This window comes from Spodoptera frugiperda, chromosome 29 (assembly GCF_023101765.2).
Source record: "Spodoptera frugiperda isolate SF20-4 chromosome 29, AGI-APGP_CSIRO_Sfru_2.0, whole genome shotgun sequence".
Classification (NCBI taxonomy): domain Eukaryota; kingdom Metazoa; phylum Arthropoda; class Insecta; order Lepidoptera; family Noctuidae; genus Spodoptera; species Spodoptera frugiperda.
In genome coordinates this window covers 3866276-3881615 of record NC_064240.1, presented here as the reverse complement: position 1 = coordinate 3881615, position 15340 = coordinate 3866276, and the positions used below count along the sequence as shown (strand labels likewise).

Below are 15340 nucleotides of genomic sequence, written 5' to 3'. Positions count from 1 at the left end.
TCATTGCGTGATTCGTACTGCGGCTAAAATTATTACTATTATACACTACACTTTACTCGTAATTGAATGAAAAACTGAACAAATTTTTCAAGCAATTTTAGATAATGTTCAACATAAATATTTATGACAATACGTCCATTACAATTGTAGTCTATGTTATCTGAAGTAAAAAGCATTAAATAGTAATTACAACTAGCTACTTGAAATACTGTCACCCGCCAAGTAGGTAGATAAGCAGGGAACTACAATACATTTATAATATCATTAAACTGTTGAAGTTATAGTTACATTAGGTAGGTATATTATGGTATTCGTCGTTAAAAATTCAGCCAAAATTTCAGTCCAGCAGTCGCTAGCTATAGATGAATTACATGAGAGAACGTCTTTGATATTTTATTTTCAGTTTAGGTCCTAATTGCTGAACCAAATATCGTCAATTTTTGGTATAGCGATAGGTTGGACCTTGAAAACATTAGACGTTACATATGTATATACCTACATGTTGTTGTAGAAATAACATTTGAAGAATTTAGAAGTATGCTAGGAACCGAGTTACATGCATACATTACCTCACGCCTGTCTCCCATGGGGGGTAGGCAGAGACAATTGAACGCCAATTGCTACGAATCTTACATGCCTCTTTCGCTTCACAATAAACCTAGTTCTATGGAATTAGGTATGTTCAATGAATTACATACATATAAATTAGTATTCTGTTCAACTGGTTATAAGTTAAATGTCAATACATTGCCTTCCATGCTGCGATCTTGCACAAGGTGATAATTGACATACGATTTAATTGAATGCCATTTATCATAATAAACATTACCTAAAGCTTATTAGAAGGACAATTCACTTACGGCCAGTTTCAATAACCCAACTGTCGGTACATTGCAAACTAGAATAAATTAAATTGTCTTGTATGAAGATGAAGTCAATATGCTATCTCTAGTAGCCAAATCCGCTGATAAATAGGTCATTAAGCCTTTGTTTTGAGGAGGTAAATTCATCTCCATGAATCTCGAATTACTTCTCCTTCCCCTGGGTGAGGCATGAGGATGTGTCAGACTACGTCACGCCTTATTTATCCGCGAAGGGATAGCCAGAGGTGCACATTACAGCACGTAATGCCGCTATACAATGTGCTCCCACTTTTTATAATAATTTGTGTTATAAGTCCCATGAAATAGGGGGTGAGCCTATGGTTCCTACTCCTGTTTTGAACAGGAGCCACGGAAACTTCTTGTATTTTTCCCCAGCCGAGGTTATTAAGGGTCGTTAATAATTTAGTAGGTATTTAGTACTTACCTTCAAATGCCAGAAGTAGCTTGATATGTACCGCTGGCGATGCCGTCTTAATGAGGTAGCGGCCATAAGAAGACTAAAAAGCATGGTTAACCTTTTGAACGCCAATGGCATGTATAGATGTCATGCGCAAGCGTGCCCTGTGCGCCACCGACATCTATAGATGCCAAGAAACAGATCACAGAGAAAAACAAAATAAACACATTAAATCATTACTTTCACGTGTTTTATTGATGTATCTTAAGAACTGAATACCCAGTTATTACATAATTGTACACAGTGAACAAAATTGCAATATAGTTATTCTAATATTTGATTGATAAAAACAACTTAAATATCGGCTAAAAAAGCATGTTCTCTCGCGCCAATGGCATGTATACATGCCTACTAGTGATGTAGTGTAATTCAAGTAATATTAAAACTTGAGCTAAATGACTCGCTTATTTTTTGTAATAACTATTAAAAAGTATATATATAACCTTAGTCTCTGAGAAAAAAGGTAAACTCGTGACGTCGTAAGCGCGTGCCGTGTTTTTAAATGCGGGGAAGTTGCAAAAAATATTTTATCTAGTACCTACATTTTAATTGCAAAAATGGCGAGTGAAGAGGTTTATAGTACAGAAGAACTATTGCGCATTCTAGATAATTATAAAATATTTTTGTAGGTTACTATCAACATCAGAAATTTTTGTTATTGATAATAATTATAGATAATATACAATTTAGTTTTAAATTTTACAATTCCAAGACTGTTAGTGAGCATAATGTTTTATAGGTACAATTGTTGATTTTTATATATTTTTAAGTTTCACGTAACCTTTTTCAATTACAAGGCTGTTAATGAGCATAATAAATAAATACGATTGTTGATTTTTTATATTTTTAAGTTTCATGTGACATTTTACAAATACAAGGCAACTATTTTAAGAATATGAAAGTGTATAAATAATATCACTAAAATCTACAGATTTTTTATATACCTATATAGATATTATAGATACCTATTTAGCAGTTTTCAAATTTGATTACCTAATACATAAATGAACTCGATAAGTTACATTATTCAGCTAACTACATCCCTAATCATAAACGAGAGATTAAAAAAAATGGATAGTTCCCCGCGCCATTGGCATGTATACATGGCAATGGCGCGTAACTGATAGATAATAGTGCTGTAACTTGCTGCAATTTTATATGTATTTTTGTGTCTCAAAAGGTTGATATTTCATTGATAGTTGCTATTAATGTGGTCTTAAGTTTATTACAGTGGGAGATTAGGTTAAATAAATATTCTTTTTATGTTATAAGCAGTTTATTCAAAAAAAATTCAGACGAAAATTATTACTCACTTTGGTTTATCGATAACATTTTGGAATCCCTAATATTTTCAAGGTTATTTCGTTGAATTTGTGTCTCGGCGTGGAGGGCACGGCGAAGCGTTTATGCTCTGGCGGTCAAAAGGTTAAGTACAAGTGTACGTAACCATGCCTTTACCTTGGGCGTTGCCAAATAGGCGAAGTAGCTACCTGGATGGCCATCCATTATGTAAATGGACTTAACACATCTTCGAGCGACCAAAACGCACAGCAACCGCGTCGGCGGCTGGACATCCGTGTTAGCGTCAGCACAAAATACGAACCACCTAAGCGGTCAATCGCTAGTTTTTAAGCCACCTAACGTACCATCGGTTCGCATTCTAGGCGATTCTTGTCGCCTGATACGGTTGCCATAGCCGTTGTATCGCGGTTACATATTAAATTGGAACAACGGCTTACCGCGGAGGGCGAACAGCCGCGCGGTTGACCGCTAGTGCGTAAAGGGGCTTTTGTTTACAATATTATAATAAAGGTTGAATATTCTTACGCTACACAATAGAAAAAAAATCTTCACGTTCTCTAAAATGTGTAAATTTTATTGGTAATAAGTACATAAATATAAATACATAGAAAAGTTTTAAATGATAAAAATTTTAAAAAATACATAAATCAAATATTATGATTCTCTTTATCTAAATGTCGATTGATTCGTTTGTGATGGGAAAAATAGAGTTTGGAACAGTATATTATGTATATTGATTTAAAAACATAATATAATTACTTTGTTCCAGACAACATTTTTCTTCTAAGAATCTGTTCACTAGTAGACAGTTTTTTTTTTTATAAATTGGATAAATATACGAGTACAAAAAGTTTATAAAATCCACCCAAAGAAATAGCGGATGAATAAATTGTGATACTAAATACATCGATCCCGATCATCGAAAGCAATGTGTGCTTAGGTTGACTTTAAAAAATATATCAATGTTCCATTTTAGTATAAACAAATAGATGAATAATAAGTAATAACATTGACTTTCGCGTATCTGATTCAAAAACCGAGTAGGTAACTTATTTTAGTTTATACTAAAATAAACAAATTTTAGTTTAAACTAAAATAGTTTTCTCTTATACTCTCAGAAGAATAAAGTTCACGTCATGGTTTGTATATCAAAAAACTAAAAAGGGAAACTGCAAAACAATGTTCAGTAATTTAGTTATTTTTAAACTAAGCGCACATCACTTCATACGGATTATACATACATATATATAAAAATTATAGTTTGTATACATGTCTGATTCATAGATAAAATATTAAATATATAAGTTACACGTTAGAGCCTCACTCTACTCCTATCGTTACCTGATACACATACCTTCATAAATAGTATTACAAATTACAAAATTTATAGTATTGATTACATTGTTGATAATAATATGAGCTACTGTAAAAATCTATTAACACCGTTTATTTTCTAAAAGACTTCAAAAAAGAGAGGTTTCTCAATTCGACCGTATATATGGTCTAATAGTATTGAATAAATGGTTGGTAACTTGCTGATTTGTAATTATGAGCACAGAAGCTAAGAAAGTAACTGAGTATCTATTACCTACAAAATGTCAGGGGGTGGGCACAACTATCACATTAATCCCTAAAACGGGCTTCCACAATTGGTTGAACTATTCCATTCCAAACTAATCAATAAAAACATTTAACAAATTGTACTAAAACTAACATAAAAATAAACAAGGAACAATAATTAACAACATGCGAGGTAGAATGAAATTAATTATTAACTGGCAACACCAGGCGACAACTTTTTTTATAACATACATACAACAGTATTGTGTTATCTGTTATCTTTATACACACAAAGAAAATAGTAAAAGTAAAAAAGAAGAAAATCTTTTGTCTTTTCTATTCATTGTAGACTTTAAAAAAGTATTTATTGTCATGGTCCTATCGCACTAAACTTGAAAAACGTGAAAGTTTGTATGGATGTTTGTCCGTCAATTACGCTGCAATTACTAAACGAATTTTGATTAAATTTGGCATACGGACAGAAAATGAGCTGAATTGGATGATAGGATAGTCTTAAAGTTGTTCGTAGAAGCTTGTCTCCAATAATCCAGAAAAATATCATCATCAACAACAACCCATGAAATTCAGATCCAAACGATGGGACTCCTCTACAAAAGAAGAGCAAGCGAGTTGGAGATTTAAATTAAAATAAGTAGTCATCGGCGGAGTGGTGACAAATTCTACTCCGTCACCATCAAACCAAATGGAAAAATATAAAACTATTCATTCACAAAAATGGAGTTCTTTCCACAACACAACAAACGAAACACCTCAATCATGAATATTAAAAATCGATTAAGGATTCAAACACTCATGTCGCCCTAATTGGACTTAGGTATTGTTAAGTATGTTAAATAAATTGGAGTATAAATTAATGCTTTGGTTAGTTATAAAACTACACATATCTATACTATTATTTACTATCACAAAATTAATACTTTCTGTTTGTGTGTAAATTAGGTACAAATACAGGTGTGATGCACAAACATGTAGTGGACAAAATTTATCGCCTGGTGTTATAAACTTATAAATAAACGCAACTAACAAAACAGTTTCAACTAATAATAACCATTGTCTCAAAATATGTCTACATTACACAGTAAATTATACAATATCCGCATTTTAGACAAAATTAAAACCATTGCATAGCTATCAGATCATAAATTATATAAAAAAAAAACTTAATAATTATACAAAACACCGACATCCATTCGTTAAATTACGTATACAATACAATAAGTGGATGTTTTAATATCGTTCCCACGACAAACTTGACAATTTATTCTACTATTCTATAGAAGTTCACTCTACGCCAAGGTTACGTCATCAGCCGTGAAATAAAATAAATGGGAGATCAATGGGCCTATGAAAACTAAGTAGATATTATAATATACATGGACAAATGGGTGCTTTTCCACCAGAGATGTGCTATGTAGCTTTGCTGTGAGGATGTAATATCTAAGCTGTGAAACTATGTCGCCGTTTCTACTGATACTAAGTTATGTAGATTTGCTATGAAGATGCGCCGCAAAGTAGCTGCTGTAGACACTCTGCTCTGCACATGAGTTTAAACCAAAATCAACCTAAATGACAGAAACAGTGAGTTCTGTTCCCTTAGTTACAAACTGGAAATGGGCCGTAAACTAACATTCTATAATATATTGTACTAAAACATTTTATTCCACGGCTGACAATGTAGTTAAGTACCTACTTTTTAAATGTAGGTACGGAAGCACCTACATTTTAAATGGAATGAGCGTTGTGATATAACTTAGGAGTATATTGTTATAAACCACAGTATAATAATATAACCTTTTTGGTATGGACTATCTTCATAGGTTTTTCTACAAACTCCTTTAACTAGTTACAGATTTTTGCTTCTAGATAATCAAGAGCATATAATAGCAAAGAAGGATTTCACGTCACTGGTATCACATAAAATCTGTAAAAAACTAAAATATTTTTTATTTCAGTATAATTCTCACAACTGTCATCAAACTAACAAGACTTTAAGCTGCAGTGGCGCCCTCTGGCAATCACAAAAATAGTCATTAAGGGTGTTAAAACAAGTGCGAGAATGATTTCATTCAGTAACCATGATGTCTGTTGTTGGAAATGATTAAATTTAAACAGTTTGTGATGATAAACCCTAAGTAAAGAGTATAATGCACTTGGCACGTTTATATTTACCTACATAATTACACTAGTAGTAGGAAGATACAAAATTGACAGTATAAAAAGTTAATATGACTGCTGTATTACATTAGCAGTTTATAGACACCAAACCTGTGGAATATTTCTCCTACAGTTAATACAAAATTGTCCGATACGTTTTCCATTTATGACACTGAAACAAAATAAAAATTGTTTGGGTTACATTTTTAAAAATCATACCACATATTATTATGTATATGTTATAAATGCAAATTATAGGAAAACTGTGCATTAATGTTACTTTTGTTTTACAAAAGGGGTAGGGGGCAAACTAGCACACGTGTCATATAATGGTAACCAATCAGTGCGATCCGTGTACATGCGCAACAGAGAAGATAAAGGGTGGATTGTGGCTAGGGGGATTGTTTGGGCAAGCTTTAACCCGAATATTTTACAGAGCCATGAAGACATGTGCTTATGCCCATTTCTTTTTGTAATGTAATGAGATCTATTTATTATCTACTTACTTGTAATAACGGGTACTTTCATCGACCATAGTAGAGTGTGGCTGCATTTTATTGTGACCTTCTGTGAACCATCGAAGGTATTGGACGTGCTTACGATTCCACCAAACCGCAGAGGTTGGTTATCTGGAAAATATCAAAATGAATAATGAAAAAGACAGGCAAAATACAGTTTAATACGGTTTAAGATGTTTTGTCTAAACTATCTGAAATGTGAAGTTGCCAAGTGTAGCTAAGCCTCTTTATTCATGGTTTCGTATCTCAAGTGTGTGTTTTTAATCTGGAGCAGCGGACAACGTAACAGGTTACCGGGGCTCTGGCTCAAAGCAGGAGAAGGAACGGGGTGGTTTTTAGTCAGCAAGAGTCTGACACTACCTTTCGCCTCACCCATGACGGACTTCTCCCATAGTAATTGGATGATTTTCCTCACTCAAAAAAATTGCATTTTTTTTTTGTTAGCCGCATAAAACTAGTGCTAACAGAGAACATACAGGTTCATTTTTATATAATTTTAGTTCGTATTGTCATAATTATAGTATATCAGCTCATAGAAGTCGCTAAGAGTAAAAAATACTAACCAAGGTTCCATTTTAATCCAGTAGAAGTAACATACTGGCAGGTTTCTCCAATAGGCACTAAAGAGCACCAAGCTCTCTTGTGCTGCCTAGTCTCTTCTGGCACATAAATGACATGGTCTCCGGGGTACAGGAGCCACGATATGGAGTCATCAGACATTAGAAACACATTAGTTTCTGGATTCAAGAGGAATCGTTCCTTGACTAGGTACAAGGTCTGGATGTTGGCAATGATCTGGTCCAAGCGACCAGATGTTTGGCCCACTGCTATCACGTGAGACAGCTGAAAATCAGAGAAGAATGATTACACAATAATCTATACATTTACTTAGTTAACTGTTAATAAATGAATAATTATTATATTGTGAACCTGATTGAAAAACCTATGGAGGTCTTAAGGAGCAAATAACGGGTAAAAAATCACAAGAGGATTGACAGACAGACTGGTTTTTAATATTTGCTTTGACATCAAAAGTGCCTTCCTGGTCAAATTAAAATAAATGATTTTGACTATTACAAATTCATTGTAGTTTACTATTAATACTGATACTATTCGTCGCTGCAGACCCAGAAGGAGATGGTGTGGAGAACTTGACGTCTATGAAAAGGATTGGCCGAAGAAAGCTCTACGAAGAGACGAATTGAAGCAGGATAGAGGGCTTTTGCTCTGCAGTGAGACACCCATGCTCGCTGATAATAATATAGTCTTAGTATTAATACATATATAAAATTACCTCCATGCCAACCCGCTTAGTGTGAATGTTCAGTTCAATCAACGCCTTTGTGAAGTCAGTGTAGTTTTGATCGGGAGTGTGGATAATCTAAAGATAATAAAAATATGACAAGATTAATGTTACCAAAAACATTCAATAAGATAGAGTAACAAAAATAAAAATGGACTTTCACCTTACAACCTTTATTTCTATATTTTTCTAATATTTCATCGGTAATAGAGTCAAAATCTCCTGAGATGAGGTCTGGATCCTTGATGTTTTTCTTTAACTCGTCTGGCAGGCCACCCAGGAACTTATCCCACTGTTTAGTGCCGCCATCTACAGTCATCCTGATAGCAGCTGGAAAAGTAAACATTATAATCTATGAAACATGTGCCATTGGTGCTTTCCTTTAACAAAATTACTATATTTTACTGACACCGGTAGCAATAAAAAATCAAGTCCCACCCTAAAGTAAGTGCCAAAATTTAGATTTTTCATCAGGCTCTAAGTGGCCACAGCTGGCCAAAGGTCACTTTCCACATGGTCAAGGGTTGACATTGAGCATTAATCACAATGCTTGCTCAATGCGGGTTGGCGATTTCAAACTCATAATTAGAAATTATAAGCCCAGTACTTTTCTCAAAATATTTTCCTTCACCGTTTAACAGTGATGTCTAAGTAATCTTAGAGAGTCCATATAACTCGGAAAAAGTCACATTGGTACTCTCATGCATGAGAAGTGTGGGCATCTTAAACCTCCATGCCAACATTTAAGGAAAGAATTTAGTTATTTGAGGAGCAACAGTAAATCACATATTAAACAAGATTTACATTTAAAAGGAAATTATATAATATAATCATGCCTACAGTTTATTATAACTGTAAAACTTATTAAAACTCACCTTTGTTCCACAGGCGCTTCATAAATCCTGGATTTTGTGGGATTGGGCGATTCAAGATAAGGATGCCATACATCATGTTGTTCAAGGTCCTATTCATGATGATCTGATTGACGTCCCATTTCCAACATTTGACGGCACAGGCAGAACCGCAGCTGCTAGGCTGGATACATAATGAATTACTAAACCTTCTCACCTAGAAATAATTTTGTGATAATGAAATGGAGATGACAATGATCAATGGGACTCCTGACCTTGTGCGGAAAATTAGTGAAAAGTGAAACATGTATGAAAAATGCATGTTAGAGTGAGAAGGAAGTTATGAGAAATTATTGATGAACCATTTTCATTCATGTGATGAGAGGAATAATATATAGTATACATAGTTTTGTGTCAGTGATGTGGATGAGTACTTTGATGCCTAATGTAGGAAATTATCATTTAATTTTTTCTTTGTTTCATTTTTAAATGGTTGTAGGTTGTACATATTTATTTAATACTTATTTAATTTACTATTTCATGTAGATTTATTTAATGTCACCATGTATTGTATATAAATAAATTTATGCTTTGTGGTTATTTTAAAGCCTGGTGCCATATAAGAGTTTAAATCATAAAATATTTTTGACTTTGGATAGAAATTTATATCATTTTATCATCACTTGAGCCCCTTTATGGCCTCTGATATATTTTAATTAATTTTTATTGCAATAGTATGTCAAGAATATGGGTTAGTTCTTGAACTTATTGATTGTGTTATCATTTTATCATTAAATGGGATTAATGTCATAGCATATTTTGGACTATGGAATATCATTTCGATTCTTGAAAGAATCTAAAATCTTAAATCAGGTTATATTTCTTACCTTAATTTATTAATACTGGTTATTTCATAAGTAAATGAATAATTTAGAATAAGACATTAAATATTTTTTTATATTGATATACAAACCATTTCGCCCTTAACTCCGTTGGTAGCCATGGTGACGAATTTTTTTAAAGAAAATTGTTGTTATCAAACACAGCACTGAACTCGAACCAACGTGTAAATTACTTTTTAATAATTTCCAATCAGACAGTGACCCATCGACACGAAATATTCGCAATCACATTGATTTTAAATGCGATTGTGATTTGATTGATTGATTTGAAGTTTAAAGGGGTTGCAAGCTCGTAATATACAATGTAAATGATTGTCGATGTCCTCTCGATTTTTGATCTGATCGCAGGATGTGGTTATGCATAATGTATCTCAGCTTTTAGCATAGAAAAATAACAAAAGCAGTAGCCTTGTAGACGTATTATTCTACATCACAAATTCACAAGACACGAGAATTCGGAAAATCTGTTTGCCAGTCGTCGAAAACTCGAAAGAGAATAGTAGAAAAACTAATTTATTTGTTTGCAACACTCTTCTTCCTTTGTCAAAGTTGACACTAGCATCTGTGACGATTCGTCACTGACGAATGATTGATTGTTGAAACGTCAAACCACGGAATTGTTGTGAATTTTATTGTTTCACCTTTTTATTCTTTCTATAATAGTTGTTTGCGATTAATATTTCAAGATGAACAGAATATTCGGAAGGGGAAAACCTAAGGAACCTGGTCCAAGTATTACGGACTGTATTAGCAATGTGAGTGTACTTGAAATCGCGTCAAATTGTTTAATAGATGATAGTCTCGATGATTCATAGTTTCCATGATTGTCCAAATTAATGTTTATTCCAGGTGGATAGCAGGGCTGATAATATTGAGCAGAAGGTCCAGAAACTGGAATCTGAGCTCAGGAAATATAAGGATCAGATGAACAAAATGAGAGAGGGACCAGCAAAGAATTCAGTGAAACAAAAGGCAATGAGGGTGTTAAAGCAGAAGAAAATGTAAGAATACTGTATTTACTTGTATGTAGTAGTAAGGTACTTCCAATACCATCATTACCGGATCAGATATTATGAAGAGATATGAGTCTAATAAGATAACTAATAATGTCTAATAAGATAACTGAGTAGTGGGTATTCTGCCAATATCCAATATGCCCTTGTAGAATAAGTGCTCCTCACGGAACTAATTGTCACAAGTTATAATTTAGAGTATTTATAGACATAATAATGGCTATTGCATCATCTGCAATATAACTACTTATGGTAAATTGCAGTTTGCACCAATTTAATATGGGATAAGGCCAAACATTGGTCAGACACAAAAACAGTATTAGAGAATTTCAATAATGAAAACTGGTTTCTGGTTTGGAATGTTCTGTTGTAGAGCAGTTATGCATATGATATGAGTTTCTAAAAATCTTACTATTATCTATATCTATACATATAATAAAATTATAACAATCCATGTTGTACATTACAGATATTTAAGAAAAAATAAGATGGGGGATCTTTATTCAACGAATAGAAGCATAAACATGATTTAAAAAATGTTTGTCTGTCTGTCTGTCTGTCTGTTTGTTGTTCGCTTTTCACGCAAAAACTACTGGACGGATTTTGATGAAACTTTTTTTTTATATAGCTATTAGTCCTCGCTAACATATAGGCTATCAATTTTTTGGAAATTCGTTTAAGGGGTAAAAAGGGGAGGAGTAAGTTTGTATGAAACTCCGTCAGTTTTGAAGCTAGATTCGATTAAAATTAATATTCGGCTATTTGGTTACAAATTAAGAATGATGCAATGTTTTTTGGAAAATATGCCTAATACAACAAAAAAGGGGGGTAAGTTTCCATGAAACTCCGTTAATTTTGAAGCTAAATCGATGAAAATTAACGCTTGCCCTTCGTTTTGTGACATTTACCTGTTTAAAGAATCTGTAATAATAATAACGAGCTGTTTTTCACATGGACAGCTTTATGTGGCTTTCTCGCGTGTCACTAGCTCATAATTTGTTTGTATTGGCTCCTAAGGTAGAACATCAAATGTGGTGTATAAAGAAATCTTTAGGCTATTGCGATGTATTTCGACGTTCGGTATGGTGGAAGTAAAAGTGTCCTGATCAACATATATGAGAAGTGGTTATTTAACTGGCATGCAACACCTTCACTTTAAAAACATACGGAAATGACTCTATTATAATAGTTTTTTATCTTCTGTTGGCGCATAACATCTCTTGGCGACGGAGTTCGCGGGCACCAGCTAGTTATAAATACAATTGTTTCCGATTTGTGAGTATGTTAACATAATCACATCAAAACTACTGTAGGAATCATAAAATTTGTAACAGGGGTGGTACTGGTCTGGAATAATACATAGCATACTTTTTATCCTTAATATTGCTGGCAGACACTAGTAAACTGTTAATAAAAGAATATCTACTTCTGTCTTTGACTCATTTTGATCAAAGTTACTCTGCCACTTTATATCATAATCTTGTAATAAACTGCATTTACTTTATATTCTGACAGTATGATTAATATTGTTTTATAGATATGCAGTTACAAACATGTTCTTGTATCGTCATATCTTTATCAATACTCAACTGAGAATATGTTGTCAGTAAAGAGGTTGATATTATTTGCAACAATATTTTGTATCAAGTGTCTGATATCTAGACTAATAATAAGAATTGGAGTGTTTGTTTGTAACATTGAAATGATTGTTTTTTACTACATGCATATGCATATATACAACAAAATAATATATATAGTTTTTTATATTTGTCTGTCAGTCTGTTCTGGCTAATCTCTAAAATGGCTGGACTGATTACTTACTCAGTAGTAGGTAGCTGATGTACTGAGGAGTAACTTAGTCAGTTTTTTAGGCACAGAGTCTGTAATTCACGCAAGCGAAGTTGCAGGCATCAGCTAGTAATAAATATACCTACTTAAAATGTTTTTTGACCTGCAATTGAACCTTTATTTCATATTTTTTTAATTCCTAAGGAAAGAAGAGTGTCATAAAATAAATCTACTATGTATTGTAGCAGTTTCTTTTTGATTACCGGGCTAAAAGTTATGCACAAATGTTTGGATTATATGTTACATTACATTTCAGCATCTAGGGCTGAATTAAAAAAAAAACCTCTACATAGATTCTATATTACTTTATTGCAATAGTAGTTATGTCAAGAATCTAATCTTACTTTTTTATACTCATCAACCTCCTTACTACGTTTTCAGGTACGAACAGCAGTTAGAGAACTTGAGAGCGCAATCTTTCAACATGGAGCAAGCTAACTACGCCACACAGACACTAAAGGACACACAAGCAACTGTAGCAGCCATGAAGGACGGAGTCACACAGATGAAGAAGGAGTTTAAGAAGATTAATATTGATAGCATTGAGGTATGTTTCTGTTTACAACCAATATGTGCTTTGTTGTAAGCTACTAAAGTTCAATCTTGTCTGTGAACAGTTCAATAACCAATATGTACTTTGTTATAAGCTACTAAAGTTCAATCTTGTCTGTGAACAGTTCTATATTCAATCAGTTGCATAGATTGAATTATTACTTAACACATTAACCATCACGTCGGGCACTGTTGACCGATGCTTAGCGGAGGATTTGCCTTCATCAGTTTTCTTTCAGCAGTTAATGCTTTAACCTGTTGTGTGCCTGTATATGAGACACAATAGAAAACATTGTGTCTCGCGTAGATCTACGCTCCCGGCATACCACGGGTTAAAATCCATTTTTTTTAATTATTAAATATTTAATAATATATATTGATGTATTGCAGGATGTTAACGACGAGTTGGCAGACATGTTGGAGCAAGCAGACGAGGTCCAGGAAGCGATGGGTCGCCAGTACGGCATGCCAGAGATCGATGATGATGAGCTCGCCGCTGAATTAGATGCCCTCGGTATGTATTGGAAAAACCTTGAAGTTCTAAACAAGCGGGGGCTGGAAGGGACGCGTCGCGGTGTCGTGGCATCGAAATAAAGTAACATGAACTCTAAGGTCAAAATTGGATATTATTTATATATTGGTTGAAATAAGATTCAAAATAACTTTAAATCCTTTAACATGCCATGCTGTACCGTGCTGTGTCCCACCAGTGAGTTTACGGATGATTGACATTTTACATGTTTCTGTCTTTTTGTGAACGGTACCTATAAAATGCACGTCCTTGCTGTGCTTTCGGCTATATCTTAACATATCTTAGGACCCGCTGATAGTTTAGGTGACTTTTTTGCAATCTCCAAGCCTCCTACCAAGCCCGTTAGGCCTTATGGTAATCCCGTTAGACGTTATTGAGCAATAACCTTGTTAATTTTACTGATAATGATGACAAAAAACGTCCGTTCTTCGTATATAACTTTCTTTTATCGTATTACAGGTGACGAGATAGCGTTAGACGATGACGCGTCGTACCTAGACGACGTGGTGAAAGCACCAGCGGCCCCCGACAAGGAGCCGGGCGCCGACAGCGTCCGCAACAAGGACGGGGTCCCAGTGGACGAATTCGGGCTACCGCAAGTACCCAGTGCCGCGCAAACTTCCCGCTGATCTGTGACGTCACACGCGGTACAGGTAAAGGCTTTAAATATCCTTCAATTTTGCTTTTAAGTCAACCACCTTTGTTAATGTAGTGTTTTTTTTTATTGACGTTTATTGGCGCGTGTTGCAAGACCTTTTTTTAAGCTGTGGCGGAAAATAGATAAACGTTTTGTAGATATGTACACCGAAAATAAATATGTTGTTGTAAAATTCACATTTAAAATGCTCTTTTATGTCTAAAAGAGAAAAAGGAATCTTTATAGAAGTTACTTTCTTGTTTAAATTAATATGAAAAAGTTACGCGTTGCCTCGTTAATTTTACCTCAATATTATAATTCACGCCTGTACTGCATCTAACATAATAAATAAATACGTTAATTGTATGTTGTATTAAACTAAGAGTTTAAAAAACATTGCGATTTCACTTTGTAAACACATAACACTCATTCGTTTTAAAATTATTTAGTTTTACAACTTAATATGTATTAGAATTTCACAAAAAATCGAATTGTAACTATAGAAGATTTTAAGTATTTTAATTGCACTTTTCATTGCAAAAATATGCATTTTTTTTTGCAACCACTGTGTTGTAATATACAGGTTGATTCTCTTTCACAGTTTGTTAGAATAGAAGTGTTTTGCTATATTTTTTTATTTCAAATGTTCTTGTCATACAAGGTGAAGTAATAAATTGCATTGTAACGTTGTTTTGTGATTCAAATTCTATTCTTAGTTCGTGTAACAATATGTAAATGTAATCTAGTGCTTATAATTTTTATATACTTAAGTTAAATATATTATTATCTTTATAAAATGTTATGTT

At 33.6% G+C, this 15340-nt stretch overlaps 2 protein-coding genes across 3 annotated transcripts; one reads left to right on the top strand and one right to left on the bottom strand.

Annotated features, from left to right (window-relative positions):
- Positions 1-3196: 3196 nt before the first annotated feature.
- On the bottom strand, positions 3197-10285 carry LOC118268531 (thiamin pyrophosphokinase 1). 2 transcript variants are annotated; one of them, XM_050706281.1, is made up of 7 exons: positions 10024-10285; positions 9075-9267; positions 8363-8529; positions 8191-8277; positions 7460-7739; positions 6885-7007; positions 3197-6550 (listed from the first exon to the last, which is right to left on the bottom strand). In XM_050706281.1, exons 1-7 carry the CDS (start codon positions 10051-10053, stop codon positions 6543-6545), a joined length of 888 nt encoding a protein of 295 aa, XP_050562238.1. In that variant the 5' UTR covers positions 10054-10285; the 3' UTR covers positions 3197-6542. The 2 variants fall into 2 exon arrangements, with proteins under 2 accessions (XP_050562238.1, XP_050562239.1); XM_050706282.1 differs by having other exon boundaries at positions 9075-9234; positions 10024-10270.
- A 242-nt stretch (positions 10286-10527) lies between these two features.
- LOC118268603 (charged multivesicular body protein 5-like) lies at positions 10528-15331 on the top strand. The gene is made up of 5 exons (XM_050706283.1): positions 10528-10707; positions 10802-10953; positions 13195-13360; positions 13756-13879; positions 14357-15331. Exons 1-5 carry the CDS (start codon positions 10639-10641, stop codon positions 14524-14526), a joined length of 681 nt encoding a protein of 226 aa, XP_050562240.1. The 5' UTR covers positions 10528-10638; the 3' UTR covers positions 14527-15331.
- Positions 15332-15340: the final 9 nt, after the last annotated feature.

Bases quoted from the DNA above. Each gene is read 5' to 3' on its own strand.
- LOC118268531 (XM_050706281.1), bottom strand. From the start codon at position 10,053: ATGGCTACCAACGGAGTTAAGGGCGAAATG. The intron at 9,268-10,023 runs GTTTGTATATCA...AATTATTTCTAG, and splicing joins ACGGAGTTAAGGGCGAAATG to GTGAGAAGGTTTAGTAATTC. The intron at 8,278-8,362 runs GTGAAAGTCCAT...TATTATCTTTAG, and splicing joins ATAGAAATAAAGGTTGTAAG to ATTATCCACACTCCCGATCA.
- LOC118268603 (XM_050706283.1), top strand. From the start codon at position 10,639: ATGAACAGAATATTCGGAAGGGGAAAACCTAAGGAACCTGGTCCAAGT. The intron at 10,708-10,801 runs GTGAGTGTACTT...TGTTTATTCCAG, and splicing joins TTACGGACTGTATTAGCAAT to GTGGATAGCAGGGCTGATAA. The intron at 10,954-13,194 runs GTAAGAATACTG...CTACGTTTTCAG, and splicing joins GTGTTAAAGCAGAAGAAAAT to GTACGAACAGCAGTTAGAGA.